Source organism: Rhinichthys klamathensis, unplaced genomic scaffold (assembly GCF_029890125.1).
Source record: "Rhinichthys klamathensis goyatoka isolate OS25496 unplaced genomic scaffold, OSU_Roscu_1.1 h1tg000462l_1, whole genome shotgun sequence".
Lineage (NCBI taxonomy): Eukaryota > Metazoa > Chordata > Actinopteri > Cypriniformes > Leuciscidae > Rhinichthys > Rhinichthys klamathensis.
In genome coordinates, this window is record NW_026606951.1 from 1,016,139 (window position 1) to 1,043,148 (window position 27,010).

At 45.3% G+C, this 27,010-nt stretch overlaps 5 protein-coding genes across 9 annotated transcripts in view; 2 read left to right on the forward strand and 3 right to left on the reverse strand.

Annotated features, from left to right (window-relative positions):
• The window catches only part of klhdc2 (kelch domain containing 2), a 33,827-nt gene extending 33,372 nt beyond the window's left edge, over positions 1 to 455 (reverse strand). For all 3 annotated transcript variants that reach the window (XM_056236754.1, XM_056236755.1, XM_056236752.1), the window contains exon 1: positions 329 to 455. The gene's annotated coding sequence lies outside the window, so the exon portion shown is untranslated. The remainder of the gene's footprint in view (positions 1 to 328) is intronic.
• On the forward strand, positions 332 to 6,842 carry lrr1 (leucine rich repeat protein 1). The gene is made up of 4 exons (XM_056236756.1): positions 332 to 531; positions 608 to 706; positions 1,278 to 2,005; positions 6,476 to 6,842. Exons 1-4 carry the CDS (start codon positions 352 to 354, stop codon positions 6,729 to 6,731), a joined length of 1,263 nt encoding a protein of 420 aa, XP_056092731.1. The 5' UTR covers positions 332 to 351; the 3' UTR covers positions 6,732 to 6,842.
• A 229-nt stretch (positions 6,843 to 7,071) lies between these two features.
• dnaaf2 (dynein axonemal assembly factor 2) lies at positions 7,072 to 12,726 on the reverse strand. Its single transcript, XM_056236714.1, has 2 exons — positions 10,356 to 12,726; positions 7,072 to 7,389 (listed from the first exon to the last, which is right to left on the reverse strand). The coding sequence occupies exons 1-2, from the start codon at positions 12,102 to 12,104 to the stop codon at positions 7,072 to 7,074; spliced, it is 2,067 nt and encodes a 688-aa protein (XP_056092689.1). The 5' UTR covers positions 12,105 to 12,726.
• A 159-nt stretch (positions 12,727 to 12,885) lies between these two features.
• LOC130071825 (kelch domain-containing protein 1) lies at positions 12,886 to 21,165 on the reverse strand. 3 transcript variants are annotated; one of them, XM_056236718.1, is made up of 13 exons: positions 20,895 to 21,161; positions 20,685 to 20,755; positions 15,725 to 15,842; positions 15,530 to 15,642; positions 15,371 to 15,455; positions 15,205 to 15,288; positions 15,029 to 15,109; positions 14,782 to 14,840; positions 14,406 to 14,515; positions 13,593 to 13,665; positions 13,438 to 13,522; positions 13,307 to 13,359; positions 13,022 to 13,240 (listed from the first exon to the last, which is right to left on the reverse strand). In XM_056236718.1, the coding sequence occupies exons 1-13, from the start codon at positions 20,976 to 20,978 to the stop codon at positions 13,105 to 13,107; spliced, it is 1,152 nt and encodes a 383-aa protein (XP_056092693.1). In that variant the 5' UTR covers positions 20,979 to 21,161; the 3' UTR covers positions 13,022 to 13,104. The 3 variants fall into 3 exon arrangements, with proteins under 3 accessions (XP_056092691.1, XP_056092693.1, XP_056092690.1); XM_056236716.1 differs by lacking the exon at positions 13,307 to 13,359 and having other exon boundaries at positions 12,886 to 13,240; positions 20,895 to 21,165; XM_056236715.1 differs by having other exon boundaries at positions 13,022 to 13,359; positions 20,895 to 21,162.
• A 101-nt stretch (positions 21,166 to 21,266) lies between these two features.
• The window catches only part of pole2 (polymerase (DNA directed), epsilon 2), a 36,301-nt gene continuing 30,557 nt past the window's right edge, over positions 21,267 to 27,010 (forward strand). The window contains exons 1-5 of the mRNA XM_056236719.1: positions 21,267 to 21,415; positions 21,505 to 21,605; positions 21,718 to 21,793; positions 26,110 to 26,187; positions 26,670 to 26,763. Of these exons, the coding sequence (XP_056092694.1) occupies positions 21,342 to 21,415; positions 21,505 to 21,605; positions 21,718 to 21,793; positions 26,110 to 26,187; positions 26,670 to 26,763 (423 nt within the window). The 5' untranslated portion in view covers positions 21,267 to 21,341. The remainder of the gene's footprint in view (positions 21,416 to 21,504; positions 21,606 to 21,717; positions 21,794 to 26,109; positions 26,188 to 26,669; positions 26,764 to 27,010) is intronic.

Genomic DNA, 27,010 nt, shown 5'->3' on the forward strand with positions numbered 1-27,010 from the left:
TTCAGTCTGAGGCTCTGAGCTTATTTACTAAACACGTGTATACTAATCTATACCAACCAGTTAGTGTTCGTAACCAGCTACTAATCGACACAGTATTCAAACACAGTATTGTTGATATTAAATGGAGAAATATGCTTTTTAAAGCGAAATACTTGCAGAACATATAACCGATAACGTTACGTGACTAACTTAACTGACCCTAACTAGCACAGAACCTAACTAGCACAGAGCCTAACTAACCCTGTCTCCTCTGTTGTTGTGTTGTGTTTGTCCTGGTTTCACACACAGACAGACACACTCTCTCTCTCTATCACACACACACACACACACACACACAGAGACTGCTGAAGGATGAAGCTTCAGTGTGATGTGGAGGTTGTTAATCGGATGTTACCAACATTCGGTCTGAAGAATAAAGGCAAACCCAGCCGGGCTGTTTTATCCATCGGGAAGCAGGACAGAAGCTCCCAGAACCACAGCCTGTTTCTGCTGATCTGCACTGCCAAAGACAGAAGCGGGTCCAAATACAAGGCAAGCCTTCCTCGTCTTCCTCATGGCCCGATCTGTTCTCCTCCAGGTCTTGAATCTGTGTGTGTTTTCTCTGCAGCTGAAGGAGAACATTGAGAAGTTCTTCACCTGGTTTGTGGAAGAGGGCAAAGCCACGGTTCGACTGAAGGAGCCTGCGATCGACATCTGTCTGAGTAAAGTAAAGATGTGCTTTCAGTTCTACTGGAGAAAGACTTGAGCCGTCATGTTTGTAATGACACCAGTGTGTTTTAAATCAATGTTGATAAATATCATCACACAGTCAATCCAAAGTGCAGTTATTACTGTTTTTTTTATTCTTGAAACCAGCAAACTGATAATCTGATGATAAATGAGTTGTTGACTCATATAAGGATTTTAATCTGATCAAAATGTAAACGATTTTGATCAAGTTTTTTGTGAATATAAATGTTTTCTCTGACTGTTATTGAATCAGCTACTCTGATATAAAATAAGGGAGTTTCCATTTTAAGTGTTCTGTGAGAATAATGCACTGGATTGATAAATCCTCTGTTTTGTTGATGTAGCAGAGATTCTTTTTATACTTCTATCAGTCATATTGCATCAGTTTTGAGTTTATACTCTGACTGTGATCCTCAGTAATCTGACCTGGTTCACAGAAGCCGAGGGAATGTTCTACTTCCTGCAGACCTGCATTTGCATTAATAGAATCCTGATGCTAATAAAAAGCTGCTTCTACAACGCTTGATGTGTGTGTGTTTTTTTTTCAGGCCGACACCAGCAGCTTGAAGAGCTTCCTGTCCGCCGCGCGACTGGCTCACAGAGGAAGTGACACGGACTCGCTCCCGCTATCCTCCCTCGGCCCGGTCCGCGCACGCGACGTGGAGAAGCCCAAGAAGAAGCTCAGCATTCTGTCTAAGAAGGACTACCCGCTAGCGTCCAGCTTCCCCTTCTCCCTGGAGCAGCTGCAGGTGTCGTACTGCCGGCTGACCCGCGTGGACATGCGGATGCTAGCGCTGCGGTCGCTGCGCCGGCTCGACCTTAGCAACAACCACATCCGTAAGCTGCCGGCCACCATCGGGGACCTGCGCTGCCTCGCGGAACTCATCCTGCACAACAACCGCCTGCAGAGCTTCCCTGACGCCCTGTGTGTGTCCACTCTCCAGACCTCACTGCAGCATCTGGACCTGAGCCAGAACCAGCTGACGGTTCTGCCCGCGCGCTTCTGCCAGCTACGGCACCTGGTGAATCTGCGCCTGGATGCTAACCAGCTCCAGCGGCTCCCTTTCCACATCGGCCGGCTCTCCAAGCTACGCTTCCTCTCCGCGGCTCAGAACCAGCTCTCGGTACTTCCTGCGGGCTTCAGGAAGCTGTGCCTGGAGAACCTGGACCTGTTCGGGAACCCGTTTACTCAAGCCAATGCTCTGGAGCACACGATCCGTCTGACGTTCCCGCTGACGCTGCAAGAGCTGACGGCGCGCGCCGTGGTCGACCTCAGGTGAGCTAACGTAGGTTTGCTGACGTCACGCGTTCATGCTAATGTTAGGGATGGGCATTTCAAGCAAAAATAATATTTGATAATTGCTGGGAATTATTCGATTATTATTTGAAAATCGCACGCCTCGCCACACGCATGTATAGGCTGCACAGCAGAGCATCTGAGCGGAGTATTCTTGTGTGGCTGTGTTCAGGATCCCGCTAACGTGTGCCTCAGGGTTTCCGTTGTCCGGTAAATACCGGACATTGGCCGGGAAAAAAATGAAATGTCCGACAAAATTAAATCTCTCCAGTCAAATTGTCCTGCTTAATAATCCCGCCCCCCTCACACAATATGAATTTGAGAATAAGCCTAAAATGTATAAAGCAAAAATACACCGACCTTTGGCTATGTTATAAAGGAACAGGCTCTACCGTTTGAAAGTTATTAAACAACATCGCATGCTGCATTTCAAATAAAGCGCACGCCTGGAACGGCTGTAATATAGACCTAAACAACGAACGATTGAGTGAGACGTTTCAAATATGGCCAGGTCCATTGATATTATTGATAAAGTTTATAAATATAAATATAGTGGACAATATAGGCTAATCAGGACACGGAGGCGCCGGCGCATGCACACTTCTCTCTATAGGCGCGTTCACTACTGCGAAGATGGCGAGTCTGCATCGTCAACTTTATCAATTTATCAACTTTATCAATAATTCAAATGTTTCATGCATAATCATTACTTTCGCCGGTTATTTGTGGCAAGCTTTATTTCAGGTGTTGCGTGATATCTCTGCGCCCAAGTAGCAGTGCTTCGCCTGTGCTTCCAAAAATGCATTTGCCCACCTATCTAACTCTAGGGGAGACCGTGAATAGCCCCAATTTAAAAAAACAAAGCGGTGGAGTGTTCCTTTAAGGCTGCCTGGGCCTGGCCATATCTGAAACGTCTCACTCAATCGGTCGTTGTTTAGGTCTATATTAGGGCTGGGCGATAAAACGATAACGATAATTATCGCGATATAATTTTTCTCGATAAAACGATATCAAGAGTTCGATAAATGTTCGATAATGTTTATGCGCCAAAAGCGGAACGAAACTCATTTGAACCGCGCGCCACACGGACCGTTTATCCGCTCGGCTCAAAGTCCAAACGGCAGCGCGAGCTCACTAGAGCAGTCTGAGCAGACGCGTTTACTCTGATCGTCTCGCTCACGAGATCCAGTGAGAAGCGCTTGAGTTCAGCGAAGAACACAAATGACTCGGTGATTTAAACCAGTTTAAAGGCAGATGAAACAGCGCTGACGAACAGGAGAAACACTGTGCGCAACGATAGTCTATCTGAATTGATACTGAATCCATTTACCATGGATTTACTGTAACGTTAGCCTAGTAATATTAACTGCACCATGGAATGTGGGATGTTGAATTGTATTATATTATTAATGTAGACAATGTATTAAATGACTAATGGAATATAATTACAGTATTTAATAATGTATTTAGGCTACTGTTTTACATACAAATACCATAAACCATAAAGTTACATTTTGCCATGATAGTGAGGTGCTATAGCCTATGCCTGGTTTTATCTGGGGTTATCATGATCTAAATGCATGATACTGGATAACCAATGGTTAATTTTAATAAAACTCAAACAGTCAGAATATTACATTTTACCAAATAAAAATGTGGTTGTTACATTTTTTTTAACAGATGTTACTGTTTTTGTTAATGAACATACATTTAACATAGTAGTAGCTTGAGTTAGGATGCAGATTTACTGTCAACTCACTGTCAAATATGTGTTTCGAGATAAAACGTAATATTAATATTGCAGCCTGCACTGCAAACTGTGCTGAAGATACGTGCCATCAAAGTCAGGCAACACAAACCTGTTTTAAGACTTGAAACAATATCCCCCATTAGCACATGCAGAAACTAAGAAATATGTTTGGCAAGTGTTTGTCATGATATGTTCTGACAATAAAGAGTAGTTTAAAACCACAATTAACGCACTGGTTTCTACAACTTTCACTTAGGAGCAAAAATCTGCCATTAAACTTGAAAGAAATAAAGATTTGACATTTATCGTGATAATTATCGATATCGACTGATATAAAAAAATTATGGTGATACATTTTTTTGCCCATATCGCCCAGCCCTAGTCTATATTACAGCCGTTCCAGGCGTGCGCTTTATTTGAAATGCAGCATGCGATGTTGTTTAATAACTTTCAAACGGTAGAGCCTGTTCCTTTATAACATAGCCAAAGGTCGGCTGTATTTTTTCTTTATACATTTTAGGCTTATTCTCAAATTCATATTGTGTTAGGGGGGCGGGATTATTACGCAATTTTAATCGGACAATTTGACCGGAGAGATTTAATTTTGTCGGACATTTAATTTTTTTCCCGGCCAATGTCCGGTAATTACCGGACAACGGAAACCCTGCAGCTAACGTGTGCTTGTTCTTGTGTTCAGGATCCCGCTAACGTGTGCTTGTTCTTGTGTTCAGGATCCCGCTAACGTGTGCTTGTTCTTGTGTTCAGGATCCCGCTAACGTGTGCTTGTTCTTGTGTTCAGGATCCCGCTAACGTGTGCTTGTTCTTGTGTTCAGGATCCCGCTAACGTGTGCTTGTTCTTGTGTTCAGGATCCCGCTAACGTGTGCTTGTTCTTGTGTTCAGGATCCCGCTAACGTGTGCTTGTTCTTGTGTTCAGGATCCCGCTAACGTGTGCCTGTGTGCTTGTGTTCAGGATCCCGCTAACGTGTGCTTGTGTTCTTGTGTTCAGGATCCCGCTAACGTGTGCTTGTGTTCTTGTGTTCAGGATCCCGCTAACGTGTGCTTGTGTTCTTGTGTTCAGGATCCCGCTAACGTGTGCTTGTGTTCTTGTGTTCAGGATCCCGCTAACGTGTGCTTGTTCTTGTGTTCAGGATCCCGCTAACGTGTGCTTGTTCTTGTGTTCAGGATCCCGCTAACGTGTGCTTGTTCTTGTGTTCAGGATCCCGCTAACGTGTGCTTGTTCTTGTGTTCAGGATCCCGCTAACGTGTGCTTGTTCTTGTGTTCAGGATCCCGCTAACGTGTGCCTGTGTGCTTGTGTTCAGGATCCCGCTAACGTGTGCTTGTGTTCTTGTGTTCAGGATCCCGCTAACGTGTGCTTGTGTTCTTGTGTTCAGGATCCCGCTAACGTGTGCTTGTGTTCTTGTGTTCAGGATCCCGCTAACGTGTGCTTGTGTTCTTGTGTTCAGGATCCCGCTAACGTGTGCTTGTTCTTGTGTTCAGGATCCCGCTTAACGTGTGCTTGTGTTCTTGTGTTCAGGATCCCGCTAACGTGTGCTTGTTCTTGTGTTCAGGATCCCGCTAACGTGTGCTTGTGTTCTTGTGTTCAGGATCCCGCTAACGTGTGCTTGTTCTTGTGTTCAGGATCCCGCTAACGTGTGCTTGTGTTCCGGATCCCGCTAACGTGTTCTTGTGTTCAGGATCCCGCTAACGTGTGCCTGTGTTCTTGTGTTCAGGATCCCGCTAACGTGTGCTTGTGTTCTTGTGTTCAGGATCCCGCTAACGTGTGCCTGTGTTCTTGTGTTCAGGATCCCGCTAACGTGTGCTTGTGTTCAGGATCCCGCTAACGTGTGCTTGTGTTCTTGTGTTCAGGATCCCGCTAACGTGTGCTTGTTCTTGTGTTCAGGATCCCGCTTAACGTGTGCTTGTGTTCTTGTGTTCAGGATCCCGCTAACGTGTGCTTGTTCTTGTGTTCAGGATCCCGCTAACGTGTGCTTGTGTTCTTGTGTTCAGGATCCCGCTAACGTGTGCTTGTTCTTGTGTTCAGGATCCCGCTAACGTGTGCTTGTGTTCCGGATCCCGCTAACGTGTTCTTGTGTTCAGGATCCCGCTAACGTGTGCCTGTGTTCTTGTGTTCAGGATTTCGCTAACGTGTGCTTGTTCTTGTGTTCAGGATCCCGCTAACGTGTGCTTGTTCTTGTGTTCAGGATCCCGCTAACGTGTGCTTGTTCTTGTGTTCAGGATCCCGCTAACGTGTGCTTGTGTTCAGGATCCCGCTAACGTGTGCTTGTGTTCTTGTGTTCAGGATCCCGCTAACGTGTGCTTGTTCTTGTGTTCAGGATCCCGCTAACGTGTGCTTGTGTTCCGGATCCCGCTAACGTGTGCTTGTTCTTGTGTTCAGGATCCCGCTAACGTGTTCTTGTGTTCCGGATCCCGCTAACGTGTTCTTGTGTTCAGGATCCCGCTAACGTGTGCCTGTGTTCTTGTGTTCAGGATTTCGCTAACGTGTGCTTGTTCTTGTGTTCAGGATCCCGCTAACGTGTGCTTGTTCTTGTGTTCAGGATCCCGCTAACGTGTGCTTGTGTTCTTGTGTTCAGGATCCCGCTAACGTGTGCCTGTGTTCTTGTGTTCAGGATCCCGCTAACGTGTGCCTGTGTTCTTGTGTTTAGGATCCCGCTAACGTGTGCTTGTTCTTGTGTTCAGGATCCCGCACGGGCCTCACCTCGTCCCCTTCCAGCTGTGTGACGAGCTGGACTTCTGTAAGGTGTGTGACTGCGGGCGCGCGTGTGTGAACTCCTTCATCCAGACGGCGGTGGGCATGAACCTGCACCTGGTGTCGCACACGGTGGTTCTGGTGGACAACATGGGCGGCACCGAGGCGCCGGTGCAGAAACACTTCTGCTCGCTCGTGTGTTACTGCGAGTTCATGGACGGCTGCGTGCAGCGCGACCTCAGATGACCCCGCTTGTGTTTCTGTTTATTCTCTTTTATCTTTTGTGGAAAAGACTGTGAATTCCTGCAACACAACAAATGCTTTGTGAAACTAATAAAATGTAGTATAACAAAGAAACATGATAAATGATTTCACACCATATTTCTTCATATTTGTGCAATTTTCTTTTATTTCAAGTTTTATTTCTATTCTTTTTCCAATCTCAAGGTCAACCTCTGTTTTAAGTTTGAGCATTTTTGGTGATTTACAAAAAAATATTTTTTTTTACTCCAGATTTAAACACTAAACTTTATTCACAGTTTATTGTAACTAATTAAATGACTTTCCAAGAATATAAATTTGACGTTTAGTCCAAATCAAAGCACAGAGTGTTCTGGAAACGCAAGGCGGCCGAGGTCATGTGACTGGTCTCTCTCACCACTGGGTCCTCCGACCGTATCCCAGCATTCCCGTCGCTCCCGCAGTCTCCTGAAGAATGCTTCGACTCTGGACCTTCAGCTTCCCGAGTAGAGCTGGGATCCTCCCGAGTAGAGTTGGGATCCTCCCGCTGCGTCACGGAGCTGCTGGTTTGCTGATGGATCAGTGTGTTGTCATCGGTCTGAAGTGACGTGTTTTCTGCCTCTTCATCTCTACCGTGGAGACGGTGAGATTCCCTGACGAACCCCTGCAGCGACATACCTAATATCATGAGCAACATCACTAATATACTGTAATATCATGAGCAACATCACTAATATACTGTAATATCATGAGAAACATCACTAATATACTGTAATATCATGAGCAACATCACTAATATACTGTAATATCATGAGCAACATCACTAATATACTGTAATATCATGAGCAACATCACTAATATACTGTAATATCATGAGCAACATCACTAATATACTGTAATATCATGAGCAACATCACTAAAATCTCATAGTGTGAATTAACTAGCACTATGAGCTCCATTCTCTCTAGAACATTGGATATTGTCGCACCCATTAGATTAAAAAAGGTCAGAGAAAAAAAGTATAGCACCATGGTACAATAATACTACTACGTATGTTTTAAAGAGAGAAACCCGTAATTTACATTTAGTCATTTAGCAGACGCTTTAGAGCGTAAATGGAAAAAAACTAATTTAGAGGTCTTTAGAATCGCGTGGAAAGACAGTATGCCTATGTCACGTTATAAAAAGGCCCTTAAAGCAGCCAGGGCTGAGCATCTCAGCAAACTAATAGAAAACAACCGAAATAATCCAAGGTTTTTATTTAATACCGTGGCTAGACTAACAAATAAACAGACGTCGTCTGAACAAAATTCCTCGTTACAGTTTAGTAGTAATGATTTCATTAACTTCTTCACCGAGAAAATTGAAAGCATCAGAACCACAATCGTAAACGCTCAATCTTTGCTCGCGCCTTATAATTAAGTCGCAATTATCACCCCGCAAGAACAATTACAATGCTTTACAACCATAGAACAAAAAGAGTTAAATAAACTTATCACTTCATCTAAAACAACAACATGTTTATTGGATCCAATACCCACTAAACTACTGAAAGAAGTGTTACCTGTAGTGGAAGAGCCTCTTCTCAATATTATTAACTCGTCTTTATCTTTAGGTCATGTTCCAAGAACATTCAAGCTGGCAGTTATAAAACCTCTTATTAAGAAACCGCAATTAGATCCAAATAACCTTGCAAATTACAGACCCATCTCAAATCTTCCATTCATGTCAAAAATATTAGAAAAAGTTGTGTCCGTTCAACTCGGCTCTTTCTTGCAAGAAAACGACATCTATGAAAAGTTTCAGTCTGGATTCAGGCCACATCATAGCACTGAAACTGGACTTGTTAGAATCACAAATGATTTACTTTTAGCTTCGGACCAAGGCTGTATCTCAGTACTAGTTTTACTTGATCTTAGCGCTGCGTTCGACACTATAGATCACACAATACTCTTAGATTACACTGGTGTTACACTGGTGTTCAAGGACAGGCATTAAGCTGGTTCAGGTCATACTTATCTGACCGCTACCATTTCGTCTACTTAAATGGAGAAAAATCGATCATAACTTCGGCAAACTATGGAGTGCCGCAGGGATCTGTGTTAGGCCCTTTATTATTCTCAATATATATGCTGCCACTTGGTAATATTCTAAGGAAACATGGAATTAGCTTCCATTGTTATGCCGATGACACTCAAATATATATTTCATCACGGCCAGATGAATACGCTAAATTATCCAAATTGACAGATTGTGTTAAAGATATAAAAGATTGGATGACGCGTAATTTTCTTTTATTAAATCCAGACAAGACAGAGGTAATACTTATCGGTTCTAAAAACCGTCCACTAAACCTTTCACAGCACGACTTTAACATATTAGGATGCCCTGTTACTTTATCCGCTACAGTAAAAGACCTGGGTGTTACATTAGACTGCAACCTGTCTTTTGAAAAGCATATTTCATATGTTACAAGAACTGCCTTTTTCCATCTTAGAAACATTGCTAAATTACGTAACATGCTATCAGTTTCTGATGCAGAAAAGTTAGTTCATGCATTCATGACCTCGAGACTAGATTACTGTAATGCTTTATTAGCTGGTTGTCCTGCATCCTCAATAAACAAGCTACAGTTAGTGCAAAATGCAGCCGCTAGAGTTCTTACTAGATCAAGAAAATATGATCATATAACACCGATTTTATCGTCACTTTATTGGTTACCTATAAAGTTCCGTATTGATTACAAGGTCTTGCTTTTGACTTATAAAGCTCTGAATGGTTTAGCTCCAGTCTATTTAACGGATCTTCTATCGCCCTATAATCCATCGCGCTCTTTAAGATCACTAAATTCAAGGCTTCTAGTCATTCCTAGGATATCCAGATCCACCAAAGGAGGGAGAGCATTTTCACATTTAGCTCCGAAGCTCTGGAATAGCCTTCCTGATATTGTTCGTTGCTCAGACTCGTTCTCCCAGTTTAAAACTAGACTAAAGACGCATCTATTTAGCCAGGCATTCATATACATTTTTTATCTTACAGTTACTGTAAATTCGGCCTCTACTTCATAAACGCCAGAGGAGAACTGGCCCCGACTGAGCCTGGGTTCTCCCAAGGTTTTTTTCTCCATTGGGTCATCTGATGGAGTTTTAGGACACCATCGGGTCACTTGATGGAGTTTTAGGACACCATCGGGTCACTTGATGGAGTTTTAGGACACCATCGGGTCACTTGATGGAGTTTTAGGACACCATCGGGTCACTTGATGGAGTTTTTCGGTTCCTTGCCACTGTTGCCTTTGGCTTGCTCAGTTGGGGATTTTCAAATTAAATGACCCATCATACCACTGATCAGCTCTACCAAACTTGGATGTCTTTTTCCAGTAATAAACAAGCACTGTTAGGTTGTTTTGATTGATACTGTGAAGCAGCTTTGATACAATCTGTATTGTGAAAAGCGCTATATAAATATATTGACTTGACTTGACTTAAAATCTACTGTAATACTGTAATATCATGAGAAACATCACTAAAATCTACTGTAATATCATGAGCAAAAATCAGTCACACTGGAAATCCAATGAATTTGATACATTAATATTATATATGAGAGTATTATAAGTTGGGCACGTACTGTATCAGATGAAGAGTCGACTGCTCGATTGGTGTTGGTTTCATCTTCTACAGACCGATCCGGTTCTGTCCGGTTCTCTGTTGGGTTGGTGATTAGATTGTTGCTCATCTCGTGTGTCTGTCGATCTGTCGTTAAATCTGTGAATTGAGGCTCAAATGTCGTATCACACGTCAGCTGACTCCGCTCTGATTCTGTGTGATCCGGATCAAGACCTCCTCCTGTGTGATCCGGATCAAGACCTTCTGTGTGATCTGGATCAACACCTCCTCCTGTGTGATCCGGATCAAGACCTCCTCCTGTGTGATCCGGATCAAGACCTCCTTCTGTGTGATCAGGATCAAGACCTTCTGTTTGATCCAGATCAAGACCTTCTGTGTGATCTGGATCAACACCTCCTCCTGTGTGATCTGGATCAACACCTCCTCCTGTGTGATCCGGATCAAGACCTTCTGTGTGATCCGGATCAGGACCTCCTCCTGTGTGATCCGGATCAAGACCTTCTGTGTGATCCAGATCAAGACCTTCTGTGTGATCCGGATCAGGACCTCCTTCTGTGTGATCCGGATCAGGACCTCCTCTTGTGTGATCCGGATCAAGACCTTCTGTGTGATCCAGATCAAGACCGTCCTCTTTTGTGTTCTGATCTGCTTCCTCGTTGACGTCACTCTTCGCCTCATCGCAGCTCATCTGTAACTCCGGGGGTTTCGCTGGCCGAACGGGAAGAGTGATTGTCAACTGTTTCTTAGTTCTGTTGAATTTTGCATCTCCTTTCTCTTCATCCACCGGATAGGCGAGCGGAAGGTCCAGTCGGTACGCTGGTTCTGGAGCCTCCAGGACGAGGCGTCGCTCCGTCACACACACCTCAGCGTCCAGTGCTGATCCCAGCAGCGGCACATCGATGATGACCACGATCTCTCTGGGTCGGGCCCCGGGCCCCGAGTCTCGGGAGCACCTGTAATCCTGCAAATCCACGACTGATCGGTATTTTACGGTGTAATGTGGTTTGATGGGCTGTTTGGATCTGAGGTCATCAGGATTAGGAGGACTTTGACTCGCTTCGGGTTCTGGTTCTGGTCCTGTTTGATTCTCATCTGGATATGGAAACGACAGCATGTCCTCACCGGAGCTCCGGTTCTTCTGGTGGTGTCCGGGGATCGGCCTGCGGATCACAGCTGGATGTGCAACACCTTTATACTTCATCTTCAGCTGCTTGACTTGCTCTCTGTCTATCTTGATGTGGAACGAGTCTTCGATCCCTCCGATGGCGGTCCTGTGGATGAGTTTCATGAACCTCGCGTTTTTTGCCGCCATGTGAAGCGCGTCTGGATGGAAAACGACATCGTAAACCTCACAGCCGTTCCCCGCGGCGTCTCGGTCGGCTCGGCCCGGTGTCAGACTGAACGGTAAGCGCCAGTTCTGACCCGGTTCCCCGCCTCGGTCTCGAGCTGCTTCACACGACGGTTCACCGATGCGCGGATTAGAGCAGATGTTGATGAAGCATTTCCCGCGCGCGCTGCGTGTTTTGAGCACGTGATTCGCCTCGGGGTGAATAAACTGCACGTTATTGCCCCTGTCCTCCTCCATCTGAGTGATCTCCTCCTCATATCTCCTCCGGTTCTCCGGGTCCGAGATCTCAGCCGCGTATTCCTGCAGTAACTCGCGGAACTTCTCGTCTTTTAGCGCTTTACCGAATCTATTCATTTCATCGCGTGTCAAATTCAGTTCTTCGAGTTTGCTGCCCATATCCATTATAGATTGCTAACTTCAAGTTACTGACCAGCTGTATTAATCTCTTGTGGGTCTTTCCAAACTACAGCGACCGGAAAAACTCGGTAGTGATGAATGGAGGACTCGGTAACCATGGAAACCTGCTACACAACAGGGCGCGCGTCCGCAGTCGAGGCGCTCTTTGCGTGAACGCGCCGGTCTCTTCAGTTCAATATTTATCTTCTTATTTGTAGTAATTGTACTCATTTAACTGTGTGCACTATTTTGAATGGTTTTCTCTTTCAATAGACACATTATTAACCAGACCAGTAGAAAGTGAGTCATTCGATGTTTAATTAACGGTTCCCAGAAAGAAACACAAAACGGGAAAATAAATATAGTTTAACAATCCTGAATGTAGACCTTTTATCAATATTTATTTAGAAAACAAACGTGACGTACAGTAGCTTATTATAAAGCAAATCATTCCAAACACACACACACACACACTATTAATTACACAGTATCAATATTAATTGTGGACTGGAAACAAAGCTTATGTAAACCTTTTTTCTTATGTACAGAAGCTGGTTGCACTTTATTTTAAGGTGTCATTGTTACAGTGTAATTATATATTTAAGTACTGAGTAAAATTAAGCAACTATATGTACTTACTATAGGGTCAGGGATTAGGATTCGTTGAGGGTTAGTTGCATGTAATTATGCATAGATTACTGTTATTACTCATTCAAGTCTCCTTTATTTATACAGCGCTTTACAACACAGAGTTTCAGAGCAGCTTTACTGAGATAACAGGACAATAATGACACACAGTTTGTTTATAGAAGAGAATAGCGTCACAGTCCAGCTTAAGTAAGTTCAGTGATGGGTAATTTTTGTTGTAAAAAAGTTATTAATTTAAGTTAATTTATATATATAGCCGCTCTGGAGGAAACTGTGATGTCATCTGTAAGTACATGTAACTTATGTATCAAGGACACTGTAAAATAAAGTGTTACGCAGTAGCTTCTTATAAAGCGAATCACTGGGCGGTTCTGAATAGGTTCTGTGATGTTCTGCTGGTCCGGTTCTCCACAGCGCGCCTCAGCTTGGGTGGTAAACACAGGATCTGGGACTGAAACACACTGGAATGGTTTGCGATGAAGTCCTGGCATAGCCTGTGGGAATAAAGCGCATTAGTTGTGTGTTCTCCGTGATGTGTGTGTGGTTGTTCGGGATCGTACCGGATCAGCGGGTACGGCTGGGTCTGGAACACCAGCGCGTCGTTGCAGTGGCCCTGAAACACACACCGTTCTCACTCACACCTTCCTCATGTTAGCGGGATTCATCTGTGTGTCAGAAGCTCCAGACTTACTTTGTCCACCAGAAGAATATAATCATGACTTCCTCCGAACACAATCACATCTGAGTCTCTTCCGGGACAAGCGCTGTGCCAAAGCCTGAGGAAAGCAGACCTTATAGAACCCTGTAGAAATACCGATAGTTTAAACTCGATCATGTTTCACGAACCGTGGCTTGTCCTCGTGCGGATGCTCCTTCCTCGCCCAGACTCGCGTCTCCAGATCCAGCAGCCAGCCGTCGCCTGGACACAACCAGCACGCCTCCTAGTTAGGGTGGGTTGATCTGTAGTGTGTGTGTGCGTGTGTGTGTGTGTGCGTGTGTGTGTGTGTGTGTCTGTGTGTGTGTGTGAGAGAGTGTGTGTGAGTGTGTGTGTGTGTGAGAGTGTTTGTGAGAGAGTGTGTGTGTGTGTGTGTGTGTGTGTGTGTGTCTGTGTGTGTGAGAGAATGTGTGTGAGAGAGTGTGTGTGTGTGTGTGTGTGTCTGTGTGTCTGTGTGTGTGTGTGTGTGTGTGTGTGTGTGTGTCTGTGTGTGTGAGAGAGTGTGTGTGAGTGTGTGTGTGTGTCTGTGTGTGTGTGAGAGAGTGTGTGTGAGTGTGTGTGTGTGTGTGTGTCTGTGTGTGTGTGTGTGTGTCTGTGTGTGTGTGTGTGTGTGTGTGTGTGTGTGTGTGTGTGTGTCTGTGTCTGTGTGTGTGTGTGTGTGTCTGTGTGTGTGTGTGTGTGTGTGTGTGTCTGTGTGTGTGTGAGAGAGTGTGTGTGAGTGTGTGTGTGTGTCTGTGTGTGTGTGTGAGAGAGTGTGTGTGAGTGTGTGTGTGTGTGTGTGTGTGTGTGTGTGTGTGTGAGTGTGTGCGCGTGTGAGAGGGTGTGTGTGTGTCTGTGTGTGTGTGTGAGAGAGTGTGTGTGAGTGTGTGTGTGTGTGTGTGTGTGTGTGAGTGTGTGCGCGTGTGAGAGGGTGTGTGTGTGTGTGTGTGTGTGCTGATACTCACTCATGGGTCTGCAGTCTTCACTGAGTCCACCGAACAGAAAGAGTGCGGAGTCAGACACTGGTGAGAGTGTGTGCCATGAGCGACCCGAGGGAGAGACGCTGCAGGAGACGCTGAGAGACCGGCAGAACACACACAGATAGATCCGCTTCAGGTACAACACACACACACACACACACACACACACACACACTGGAGGAGACGCTGACACTAACCCTACCCATCACATAACACTTTCTGCATTTTTACATTTTCAAATAAACACATTTTATTATGTTTATTAATCAATTTTCAAAAGTATAGCTAAACATGCCCTCTCTCTCTCACACACACACACACACACATAAATAGTGTGTAACTGTCCTGAAAGATGTCTTACATTTCTGACCATGTCCATGAATTCAAATCCAGACAAAACACATCACATGTTCTAGTTTCCTGTGCAGAAAACAAACACAAGCATGCTAACAGAACTGCACATGACAGTAATTCTGGAGTGATCAGTAAAGGCAGGAGTGTGTGTGTGTGTGAGTGTGTGTGTGTGTGTGTGTGAGAGCTGAGTTCAGAGACGCCGCTGCTGTAACAGTGTGATTGATGTTTCTCTATTAAACACAACAGTAACTCACCTTTATTCTCCCTCCACATACGAAACCTTTACTGCCGATCGTAGCACTAGCGTGAGCGGCTCGCGGTGCGGGAGCGCGACCCTGTCGAACACACACACACACACACACACACACACACTCATCTGTGTCTAGCATTCACATAGCTGGTAATGCTAAATGACGTTTGAATGACTTACAAAGGTCTGAGGTTCAGTCCATCTTCTGCTCCCCGGATCAAACTCGTGTGTTTCACTGCTCCACCCCCAGAAGACGTCCTCGGCCTGGCGAGAGAAGCTGACACTGACACGGACCCGTTTCACAGCGCTCTTCGTCTGTGAGCAGCTCCATATCGAGCACACCTACCCATGATGCTTCATCCACAGCGAAGCTCTTCGGGTCCCTGATGTCGCTGCGCAGCTTGTGGCCATATCCACCGAAGTACACCATTCTGGCAGGACATCAAAACTCAGTACAGATATGACCATATTAATAAATATTAGTGGATGAGTATCAAGCGCTGACCTTCCTTTATGAACCCAACAGGACAGTTTGTCTCGCGGCGACGGCGGAGACCCGGACTGGGGCTCGAGCTTCTTCCAGCTGAACGCCCCGTCGTGGAGATCCACTGAGTAGAGCTGAAATAAGACATTTATTCAGAAGAACGTACTGGCTTTGGCTGATGCAAAAGAACAGAGTCAGCACTGAATAAAGCTGTACTTCATTAGTCTGTCCATCATCACAGCAGCCTCCGAATATATACAGGAGTCCGTTCACAATACAGCCACAGGTCCCGGAGAGAGACGGGGGAACCGTCCCGGACATGCCACGCCTGAGCCTGCAGAAGAAGAGAAAACTCACTGAAGCTCCACTAACACACACCTGACCCTGCAGAAGAAGAGAAAACTCACTGAAGCTCCACTAACACACACCTGACCCTGCAGAAGAAGAGAAAACTCACTGAAGCTCCACTAACACACACCTGACCCTGCAGAAGAAGAGAAAACTCACTGAAGCTCCACTAACACACACCTGACCCTGCAGAAGAAGAGAAAACTCACTGAAGCTCCACTAACACACACCTGACCCTGCAGAAGAAGAGAAAACTCACTGAAGCTCCACTAACACACGCCTGACCCTGCAGAAGAAGAGAAAACTCACTGAAGCTCCACTAACACACACCTGACCCTGCAGAAGAAGAGAAAACTCACTGAAGCTCCACTAACACACACCTGACCCTGCAGAAGAAGAGAAAACTCACTGAAGCTCCACTAACACACGCCTGACCCTGCAGAAGAAGAGAAAACTCACTGAAGCTCCACTAACACACACCTGACCCTGCAGAAGAAGAGAAAACTCACTGAAGCTCCACTAACACACACCTGACCCTGCAGAAGAAGAGAAAACTCACTGAAGCTCCACTAACACACACCTGACCCTGCAGAAGAAGAGAAAACTCACTGAAGCTCCACTAACACACACCTGACCCTGCAGAAGAAGAGAAAACTCACTGAAGCTCCACTAACACACACCTGACCCTGCAGAAGAAGAGAAAACTCACTGAAGCTCCACTAACACACACCTGACCCTGCAGAAGAAGAGAAAACTCACTGAAGCTCCACTAACACACGCCTGACCCTGCAGAAGAAGAGAAAACTCACTGAAGCTCCACTAACACACACCTGACCCTGCAGAAGAAGAGAAAACTCACTGAAGCTCCACTAACACACGCCTGACCCTGCAGAAGAAGAGAAAACTCACTGAAGCTCCACTAACACACACCTGACCCTGCAGAAGAAGAGAAAACTCACTGAAGCTCCACTAACACACACCTGACCCTGCAGAAGAAGAGAAAACTCACTGAAGCTCCACTAACACACACCTGACCCTGCAGAAGAAGAGAAAACTCACTGAAGCTCCACTAACACACACCTGACCCTGCAGAAGAAGAGAAAACTCACTGAAGCTCCACTAACACACACCTGACCCTGCAGAAGAAGAGAAAACTCACTGAAGCTCCACTAACACACACCTGACCCTGCAGAAGAAGAGAAAACTCACTGAAGCTCCACTAACACACACCTGACCCTGCAGAAGAAGAGAAAACTCACTGAAGCTCCACTAACACACGCCTGACCCTGCAGAAGAAGAGAAAACTCACTGAAGCTCCACTAACACACACCTGACCCTGCAGAAGAAGAGAAAACTCACTGAAGCTCCACTAACACACACCTGACCCTGCAGAAGAAGAGAAAACTCACTGAAGCTCCACTAACACACACCTGACCCTGCAGAAGAAGAGAAAACTCACTGAAGCTCCACTAACACACACCTGACCCTGCAGAAGAAGAGAAAACTCACTGAAGCTCCACTAACACACACCTGACCCTGCAGAAGAAGAGAAAACTCACTGAAGCTCCACTAACACACACCTGACCCTGCAGAAGAAGAGAAAACTCACTGAAGCTCCACTAACACACACCTGACCCTGCAGAAGAAGAGAAAACTCACTGAAGCTCCACTAACACACACCTGACCCTGCAGAAGAAGAGAAAACTCACTGAAGCTCCACTAACACACACCTGACCCTGCAGAAGAAGAGAAAACTCACTGAAGCTCCACTAACACACGCCTGACCCTGCAGAAGAAGAGAAAACTCACTGAAGCTCCACTAACACACACCTGACCCTGCAGAAGAAGAGAAAACTCACTGAAGCTCCACTAACACACACCTGACCCTGCAGAAGAAGAGAAAACTCACTGAAGCTCCACTAACACACACCTGACCCTGCAGAAGAAGAGAAAACTCACTGAAGCTCCACTAACACACACCTGACCCTGCAGAAGAAGAGAAAACTCACTGAAGCTCCACTAACACACACCTGACCCTGCAGAAGAAGAGAAAACTCACTTAAAGCTGCAGTCCGCAGTTTTTCCTCTTTGTCGCCATCTCTGTTCGAAATCTGCAATTGCAGTTATTCGCGTAATTATCAGCTTTACGTGGGTTGGGCCTCGGCGCGGCACAGCGCGGATGAGTCCAGTGTTTGAGGAGAGTGTGTGTGTCAGTCGCCGTGTGGATACTGGCGTTCAGAATCACAGATTATACTTTTGGAAGTATGACCAACATAATAATTTTCACCAGAAAATGTCCTCTGAACAAGTGAGTAACATCCACTTCTGTTCTGGTTCTGACCAACTAAGGGGAAAGAATCATTGCAGACTGCAGTAGCCTAAATCATCGCGCTGACTAAATCTAACAATCGCTTATCATATCACGTAAAACCGTGCAAATTATACTTTGTTCTCAAATTGTTAATGTTCAACATCAGCATTGCGTGACTACATGTAATGCCCTTCCGATATTATCCTTGTTTTCGCACGGGCCGGTTGCAGTCGCTTCTTCTGTCGCCGCTCCGAAGTCCGAACGAAGTGTTTTGCATGTTACAGCGGGTGAGTCTCCGGCTGTCACTGGTGATCGTCTGAACCTTTCTGGATCCGCCATAAAATAGATATGTTTAATTATATCAAGTGCAGTGAGAAAAGGCTATAAATCTCCACCTCCAACATCCTCACACTCACAGCCTACTAGCCGAGACTCTGCTGTGTGTGTACAGAAGTGTGTGTACGTGTGTGTACAGATGTGTGTGTGCAGAAGTGTGTGTACGTGTGTGTACAGATGTGTGTGTACAGAAGTGTGTGTACAGATGTGTGTGTGCAGATGTGTGTGTACAGATGTGTGTGTACAGAAGTGTGTGTACGTGTGTGTACAGATGTGTGTGTACAGAAGTGTGTGTACGTGTGTGTACAGATGTGTGTGTACAGAAGTGTGTGTACGTGTGTGTACAGATGTGTGTGTGCAGATGTGTGTGTACAGAAGTGTGTGTACGTGTGTGTACAGATGTGTGTGTGCAGATGTGTGTGTACAGAAGTGTGTGTACGTGTGTGTACAGATGTGTGTGTGCAGATGTGTGTGTACAGAAGTGTGTGTACGTGTGTGTACAGATGTGTGTGTGCAGATGTGTGTGTACAGAAGTGTGTGTACGTGTGTGTACAGATGTGTGTGTGCAGATGTGTGTGTACAGAAGTGTGTGTACGCGTGTGTACAGATGTGTGTGTGCAGATGTGTGTGTACAGAAGTGTGTGTACGTGTGTGTACAGATGTGTGTGTGCAGATGTGTGTGTACAGAAGTGTGTGTACGTGTGTGTACAGATGTGTGTGTGCAGATGTGTGTGTACAGAAGTGTGTGTACGTGTGTGTACAGATGTGTGTGTGCAGATGTGTGTGTACAGAAGTGTGTGTACGTGTGTGTACAGATGTGTGTGTGCAGATGTGTGTGTACAGAAGTGTGTGTACGTGTGTGTACAGATGTGTGTGTGCAGATGTGTGTGTACAGAAGTGTGTGTACGTGTGTGTACAGATGTGTGTGTGCAGATGTGTGTGTACAGAAGTGTGTGTACGTGTGTGTACAGATGTGTGTGTGCAGATGTGTGTGTACAGAAGTGTGTGTACGTGTGTGTACAGATGTGTGTGTGCAGATGTGTGTGTACAGAAGTGTGTGTACGTGTGTGTACAGATGTGTGTGTGCAGATGTGTGTGTACAGAAGTGTGTGTACGTGTGTGTACAGATGTGTGTGTACAGATGTGTGTGTACAGAAGTGTGTGTACGTGTGTGTACAGATGTGTGTGTGCAGATGTGTGTGTACGTGTGTGTACAGATGTGTGTGTACAGAAGTGTGTGTACGTGTGTGTACAGATGTGTGTGTACAGAAGTGTGTGTACGTGTGTGTACAGATGTGTGTGTGCAGATGTGTGTGTACAGAAGTGTGTGTACGTGTGTGTACAGATGTGTGTGTGCAGATGTGTGTGTACAGAAGTGTGTGTACGTGTGTGTACAGATGTGTGTGTGCAGATGTGTGTGTGCAGATGTGTGTGTACAGATGTGTGTGTACGTGTGTGTACAGATGTGTGTGTGCAGATGTGTGTGTACAGAAGTGTGTGTACGTGTGTGTACAGATGTGTGTGTACAGATGTGTGTGTACAGAAGTGTGTGTACGTGTGTGTACAGATGTGTGTGTACAGATGTGTGTGTACAGAAGTGTGTGTACGTGTGTGTACAGATGTGTGTGTACAGATGTGTGTGTACAGAAGTGTGTGTACGTGTGTGTACAGATGTGTGTGTGCAGATGTGTGTGTGCAGATGTGTGTGTACAGATGTGTGTGTACGTGTGTGTACAGATGTGTGTGTGCAGATGTGTGTGTACAGAAGTGTGTGTACGTGTGTGTACAGATGTGTGTGTACAGATGTGTGTGTACAGAAGTGTGTGTACGTGTGTGTACAGATGTGTGTGTGCAGATGTGTGTGTACAGATGTGACGTATTGACGCAAAGACATGCTCGAGTCCCCTGCGGAAATCCGCCAGTACCACCGGAATTAAAAACATTATTACAAGCTTGCCGTTTTGAATCGAGCTAAGGCAAGCAGAGAGTGTTGAACACTGGCTGGTTATGTATTTTTAAAAAAAATTATTTTGGATAATTTTTTACCCAAAAAAGCTACGGACTACAGCTTTAAGCTCAACTAACACATACCAACAACAACAGAGGCAGCATGTGCGCGCGCACGCACACGGGCACACGCACACAAACATATGCTTGTTGACAGTCATAAATCATTCTTACCATAACCCAGTTTCTAAGTCATACAGCCAAAGCTCGTCATTTGGAAGAAAAACTTCATGTTCTGCCACCGACTGAAGAATCAATCATCAGAAAGAACAATAATTTGATTTGTGCAGTAAAAGTGTTATCAAACATGAACTGTTAAATGGTAAACACTGTCCATTTGTGAGCAGAAATATGTGAAATATTCAAGATTATTATTATTATTACCACATAACCACCCCAGACATATAAATACTGTCCGTCCGCCGCCGCGGTGTGTCCGCTTCTCTCTCGAGCCACTGTTTCACTCATCACGATTATTAATAGTGCTGATATTAGTACAGTAACCGAGGGACTGGATCTGGCAGCTCGTGTCACGCGCAAAACAACAACATGCAGCGACGCGCGTGCGCGTGTGTGAAAGAGCGCTTCTGTCTCTTTAGTTTTCTGTCAGTCATCTTAATCAATACTTTTACAAACAAAGGGTTTATCTGAAACAAAACTAATACTAAAAAAAAAAAAACTGTTAACAAAGAGGAATTTAACTGTAGCTGAGGCACTAAACACGGCTTTTATTTTGAAAGGTGTAGAAATGTAACTGTAGCTGAGGAACTAAACACGGCTTTTATTTTGAAGTGCGATGTTACGGAAGCGCCAGTTGCGCGGGAGCGGCAAATGAAGATGGACGCGCGCAGAGTGAAGCTGAAAGTGAGCGCGGGATTTAAAATGCGCGGATTAATCCTGCGACCGTACGTGGAACTCAGTTCATCAACATTGGTTTATTCGCGCCGTGTTTGCCAGGGTTGTTGTGCAGTGATGATTCGTGTTTCCCCCGCAGGGAGTCCAGCCGGTTTCTGCTGCAGGTTCTGGAGTCCGTCAGTGAAGCGGATCTGGATGAAGTTCTGGAGAGAATCTTAGATGCTGTTGAAAAGCAGCCTCGTATGTCTGTTTTACCACCACCATCATCATCATGATGATGATGATGATGATTGTTTGTTATTGTTTTGATGATGATTGTTGTTGTGATGATGAGTTCTGTCTGTGTTGTCAGTGTCGTCCAGCATGATTGAACTGTCTGTGGCAGAAGCGGCTGTTCAGGACTGCAGTCAGTCATGTGATGAGACCATGTAAGACACACACACACACACACACACACACACACACACACACACAGAGCAGTCAGTCAGTCAGACAGACATGTGATGAGACCATGTAAGACACACACACACACACACACACACACACACACAGAGCAGTCAGTCAGTCAGACAGACATGTGATGAGACCATGTAAGACACACACACACACACACACAGAGCAGTCAGTCAGTCAGACATGTGATGAGACCATGTAAGACACACACACACACACACACAGCAGTCAGTCAGTCAGTCAGTCATGTGATGAGACCATGTAAGACACACACACACAGCAGTCAGTCAGTCAGTCAGTCAGTCATGTGATGAGACCATGTAAGACACACACACACACACACACACAGAGCAGTCAGTCAGACAGACATGTGATGAGACCATGTAAGACACACACACACACACACACACAGCAGTCAGTCAGTCAGTCATGTGATGAGACCATGTAAGACACACACACACACAGAGCAGTCAGTCAGACAGACATGTGATGAGACCATGTAAGACACACACACACACACACACACAGAGCAGTCAGTCAGACAGACATGTGATGAGACCATGTAAGACACACACACACACAGAGCAGTCAGTCAGTCAGACATGTGATGAGACCATGTAAGACACACACACACACACACACACACAGAGCAGTCAGTCAGACAGACATGTGATGAGACCATGTAAGACACACACACACACACACAGAGCAGTCAGTCAGACAGACATGTGATGAGACCATGTAAGACACACACACACACAGAGCAGTCAGTCAGACAGACATGTGATGAGACCATGTAAGACACACACACACACACACACAGAGCAGTCAGTCAGACAGACATGTGATGAGACCATGTAAGACACACACACACACACACACACACAGAGCAGTCAGTCAGACAGACATGTGATGAGACCATGTAAGACACACACACACACACACACACACACAGAGCAGTCAGTCAGACAGACATGTGATGAGACCATGTAAGACACACACACACACACACAGAGCAGTCAGTCAGACAGACATGTGATGAGACCATGTAAGACACACACACACACACACACAGAGCAGTCAGTCAGACAGACATGTGATGAGACCATGTAAGACACACACACACACACACACAGAGCAGTCAGTCAGACAGACATGTGATGAGACCATGTAAGACACACACACACACACACACAGAGCAGTCAGTCAGACAGACATGTGATGAGACCATGTAAGACACACACACACACACACACACACACACAGCAGTCAGTCAGTCAGTCAGTCATGTGATGAGACCATGTAAGACACACACACACACACAGAGCAGTCAGTCAGTCAGTCATGTGATGAGACCATGTAAGACACACACACACACACACACACAGAGCAGTCAGTCAGACAGACATGTGATGAGACCATGTAAGAGACACACACACACACACACAGCAGTCAGTCAGTCAGTCAGTCATGTGATGAGACCATGTAAGACACACACACACAGCAGTCAGTCAGTCAGTCAGTCATGTGATGAGACCATGTAAGAGACACACACACACACACACACAGCAGTCAGTCAGTCAGTCAGTCATGTGATGAGACCATGTAAGACACACACACACACACACAGACAGCAGTCAGTCAGTCAGTCATGTGATGAGACCATGTAAGACACACACACACACACACACAGACAGCAGTCAGTCAGTCAGTCATGTGATGAGACCATGTAAGACACACACACACACACACACAGACAGCAGTCAGTCAGTCAGTCATGTGATGAGACCATGTAAGAGACACACACACACACACAGCAGTCAGTCAGTCAGTCATGTGATGAGACCATGTAAGAGACACACATTCACACACACAGCAGTCAGTCAGTCAGACATGTGATGAGACCATGTAAGAGACACACACACACACACAGCAGTCAGTCAGTCAGTCATGTGATGAGACCATGTAAGAGACACACACACACACACAGCAGTCAGTCAGACAGACATGTGATGAGACCATGTAAGACACACACACACACACACACAGAGCAGTCAGTCAGACAGACATGTGATGAGACCATGTAAGACACACACACACACACACACAGAGCAGTCAGTCAGACAGACATGTGATGAGACCATGTAAGACACACACACACACACACACACACAGCAGTCAGTCAGTCAGTCAGTCATGTGATGAGACCATGTAAGACACACACACACACACAGAGCAGTCAGTCAGTCAGTCATGTGATGAGACCATGTAAGACACACACACACACACACACACAGAGCAGTCAGTCAGACAGACATGTGATGAGACCATGTAAGAGACACACACACACACACAGCAGTCAGTCAGTCAGTCATGTGATGAGACCATGTAAGAGACACACATTCACACACACAGCAGTCAGTCAGTCAGACATGTGATGAGACCATGTAAGAGACACACACACACACACAGCAGTCAGTCAGTCAGTCATGTGATGAGACCATGTAAGAGACACACACACACACACAGCAGTCAGTCAGTCAGTCATGTGATGAGACCATGTAAGAGACACACACACACACACACAGCAGTCAGTCAGTCAGTCAGTCATGTGATGAGACCATGTAAGACACACACACACACACACACAGACAGCAGTCAGTCAGTCAGTCATGTGATGAGACCATGTAAGAGACACACACACACACACACAGCAGTCAGTCAGTCAGTCATGTGATGAGACCATGTAAGACACACACACACACACACACAGACAGCAGTCAGTCAGTCAGTCATGTGATGAGACCATGTAAGAGACACACACACACACAGACAGCAGTCAGTCAGTCAGTCAGTCATGTGATGAGACCATGTAAGACACACACACACAGCAGTCAGTCAGTCAGTCAGTCATGTGATGAGACCATGTAAGAGACACACACACACACACACACAGCAGTCAGTCAGTCAGTCAGTCATGTGATGAGACCATGTAAGACACACACACACACACACACAGACAGCAGTCAGTCAGTCAGTCATGTGATGAGACCATGTAAGACACACACACACACACACACAGACAGCAGTCAGTCAGTCAGTCATGTGATGAGACCATGTAAGACACACACACACACACACACAGCAGTCAGTCAGTCATGTGATGAGACCATGTAAGACACACACACACACACACACACAGCAGTCAGTCAGACATGTGATGAGACCATGTAAGAGACACACACACACACACACACACAGCAGTCAGTCAGTCATGTGATGAGACCATGTAAGACACACACACACACACACACACACACACACAGCAGTCAGTCAGTCAGACATGTGATGAGACCATGTAAGACACACACACACACACACACACACACACAGCAGTCAGTCAGTCAGACATGTGATGAGACCATGTAAGACACACACACACACACACACACACACACAGCAGTCAGTCAGTCAGACATGTGATGAGACCATGTAAGACACACACACACACACACACACACACACAGCAGTCAGTCAGTCAGACATGTGATGAGACCATGTAAGACACACACACACACACACACACACACACACAGCAGTCAGTCAGTCAGACATGTGATGAGACCATGTAAGACACACACACACACACACACACACACACACACAGCAGTCAGTCAGTCAGACATGTGATGAGACCATGTAAGACACACACACACACACACACAGCAGTCAGTCAGTCAGACATGTGATGAGACCATGTAAGAGACACACACACACACACAGCAGTCAGTCAGTCAGACATGTGATGAGACCATGTAAGAGACACACACACACACACAGCAGTCAGTCAGTCATGTGATGAGACCATGTAAGACACACACACACACACACACAGCAGTCAGTCAGACATGTGATGAGACCATGTAAGACACACACACACACAGCAGTCAGTCAGTCAGACATGTGATGAGACCATGTAAGAGACACACACACACACACACAGACAGCAGTCAGTCAGACATGTGATGAGACCATGTAAGACACACACACACACACAGACAGCAGTCAGTCAGTCATGTGATGAGACCATGTAAGACACACACACACACACACACACAGACAGCAGTCAGTCAGTCAGACATGTGATGAGACCATGTAAGAGACACACACACACACACAGCAGTCAGTCAGTCATGTGATGAGACCATGTAAGACACACACACACACACACACACACACTTAACTCTACAGTGTTTTTACTGCCAGTCACGTTCATGTTCTTTGGTTTCAGTGATAACGTTTTCAACATCATCGGAGCCTTCGATGTTCCTCGATTCGTCTTCAGCTCAGAGAGGAAGAAATTTGTACAGTAAGGAATAAATAAACAATATAATAATGCTAATCAAGTGCATTTGGTTTGTTTTTTGAGTGTTAACATTGAAAATGTAATATTTATGTTAAATTATAGTATTTATTAATACTTTAATTTGATTTTCAATTGTTCAATTATTTTAATTCTATTTTCACATTTACAAATTTTATGTGCTTTTTACATTATAATGATTATTATATAGATTTAATTCATTTTAATTTCAGTTTTAGTAATTTATTACTTCATCTTAAATCCAAGGCACTATTTCTATTTTAAAAAAAATAGTTTTTCATCAAATATTTTATTTCAGATTTATTTTTATTACTGAAAACAAATCAGGTTTATTGAACAATATCAACAATATATATAACAATATCCATAAAAACCATGTACTCTGTAGGCGATGTGTTCAGGTCACGTGTGAATGCAGACGTGCGCTTCTCTGTGTGTGTGTGTGTGTGTGTGTGTGGCTGGTTTAGTGTCGGCATGACGACTCACGCGGTGCCGAAGCTGTGCGGCGAGTCCAGAGATAAAGCCGAGCTCTTCCGAGAGCGATACACCATCCTGCAACAGGCAAGGCTCCACATCTGCCTTTTATGATCTCAACTGATGTCATCATAGCGTGTAGAATTAACCCCGTCTCAGGTGATCCGATCACGAACACAGACGCACTCAGGCTTCACGTATGCAGTCATTCAGGAAGACATGTGACCGTTGTGATTGTAATGCATTGTGAATGACTGAACACTCACCTGTCAATCAAGCGCTGCACTGAAACGAGTCGGCTATGCCTACAGCGCTTTCACAAACACAGAAACCG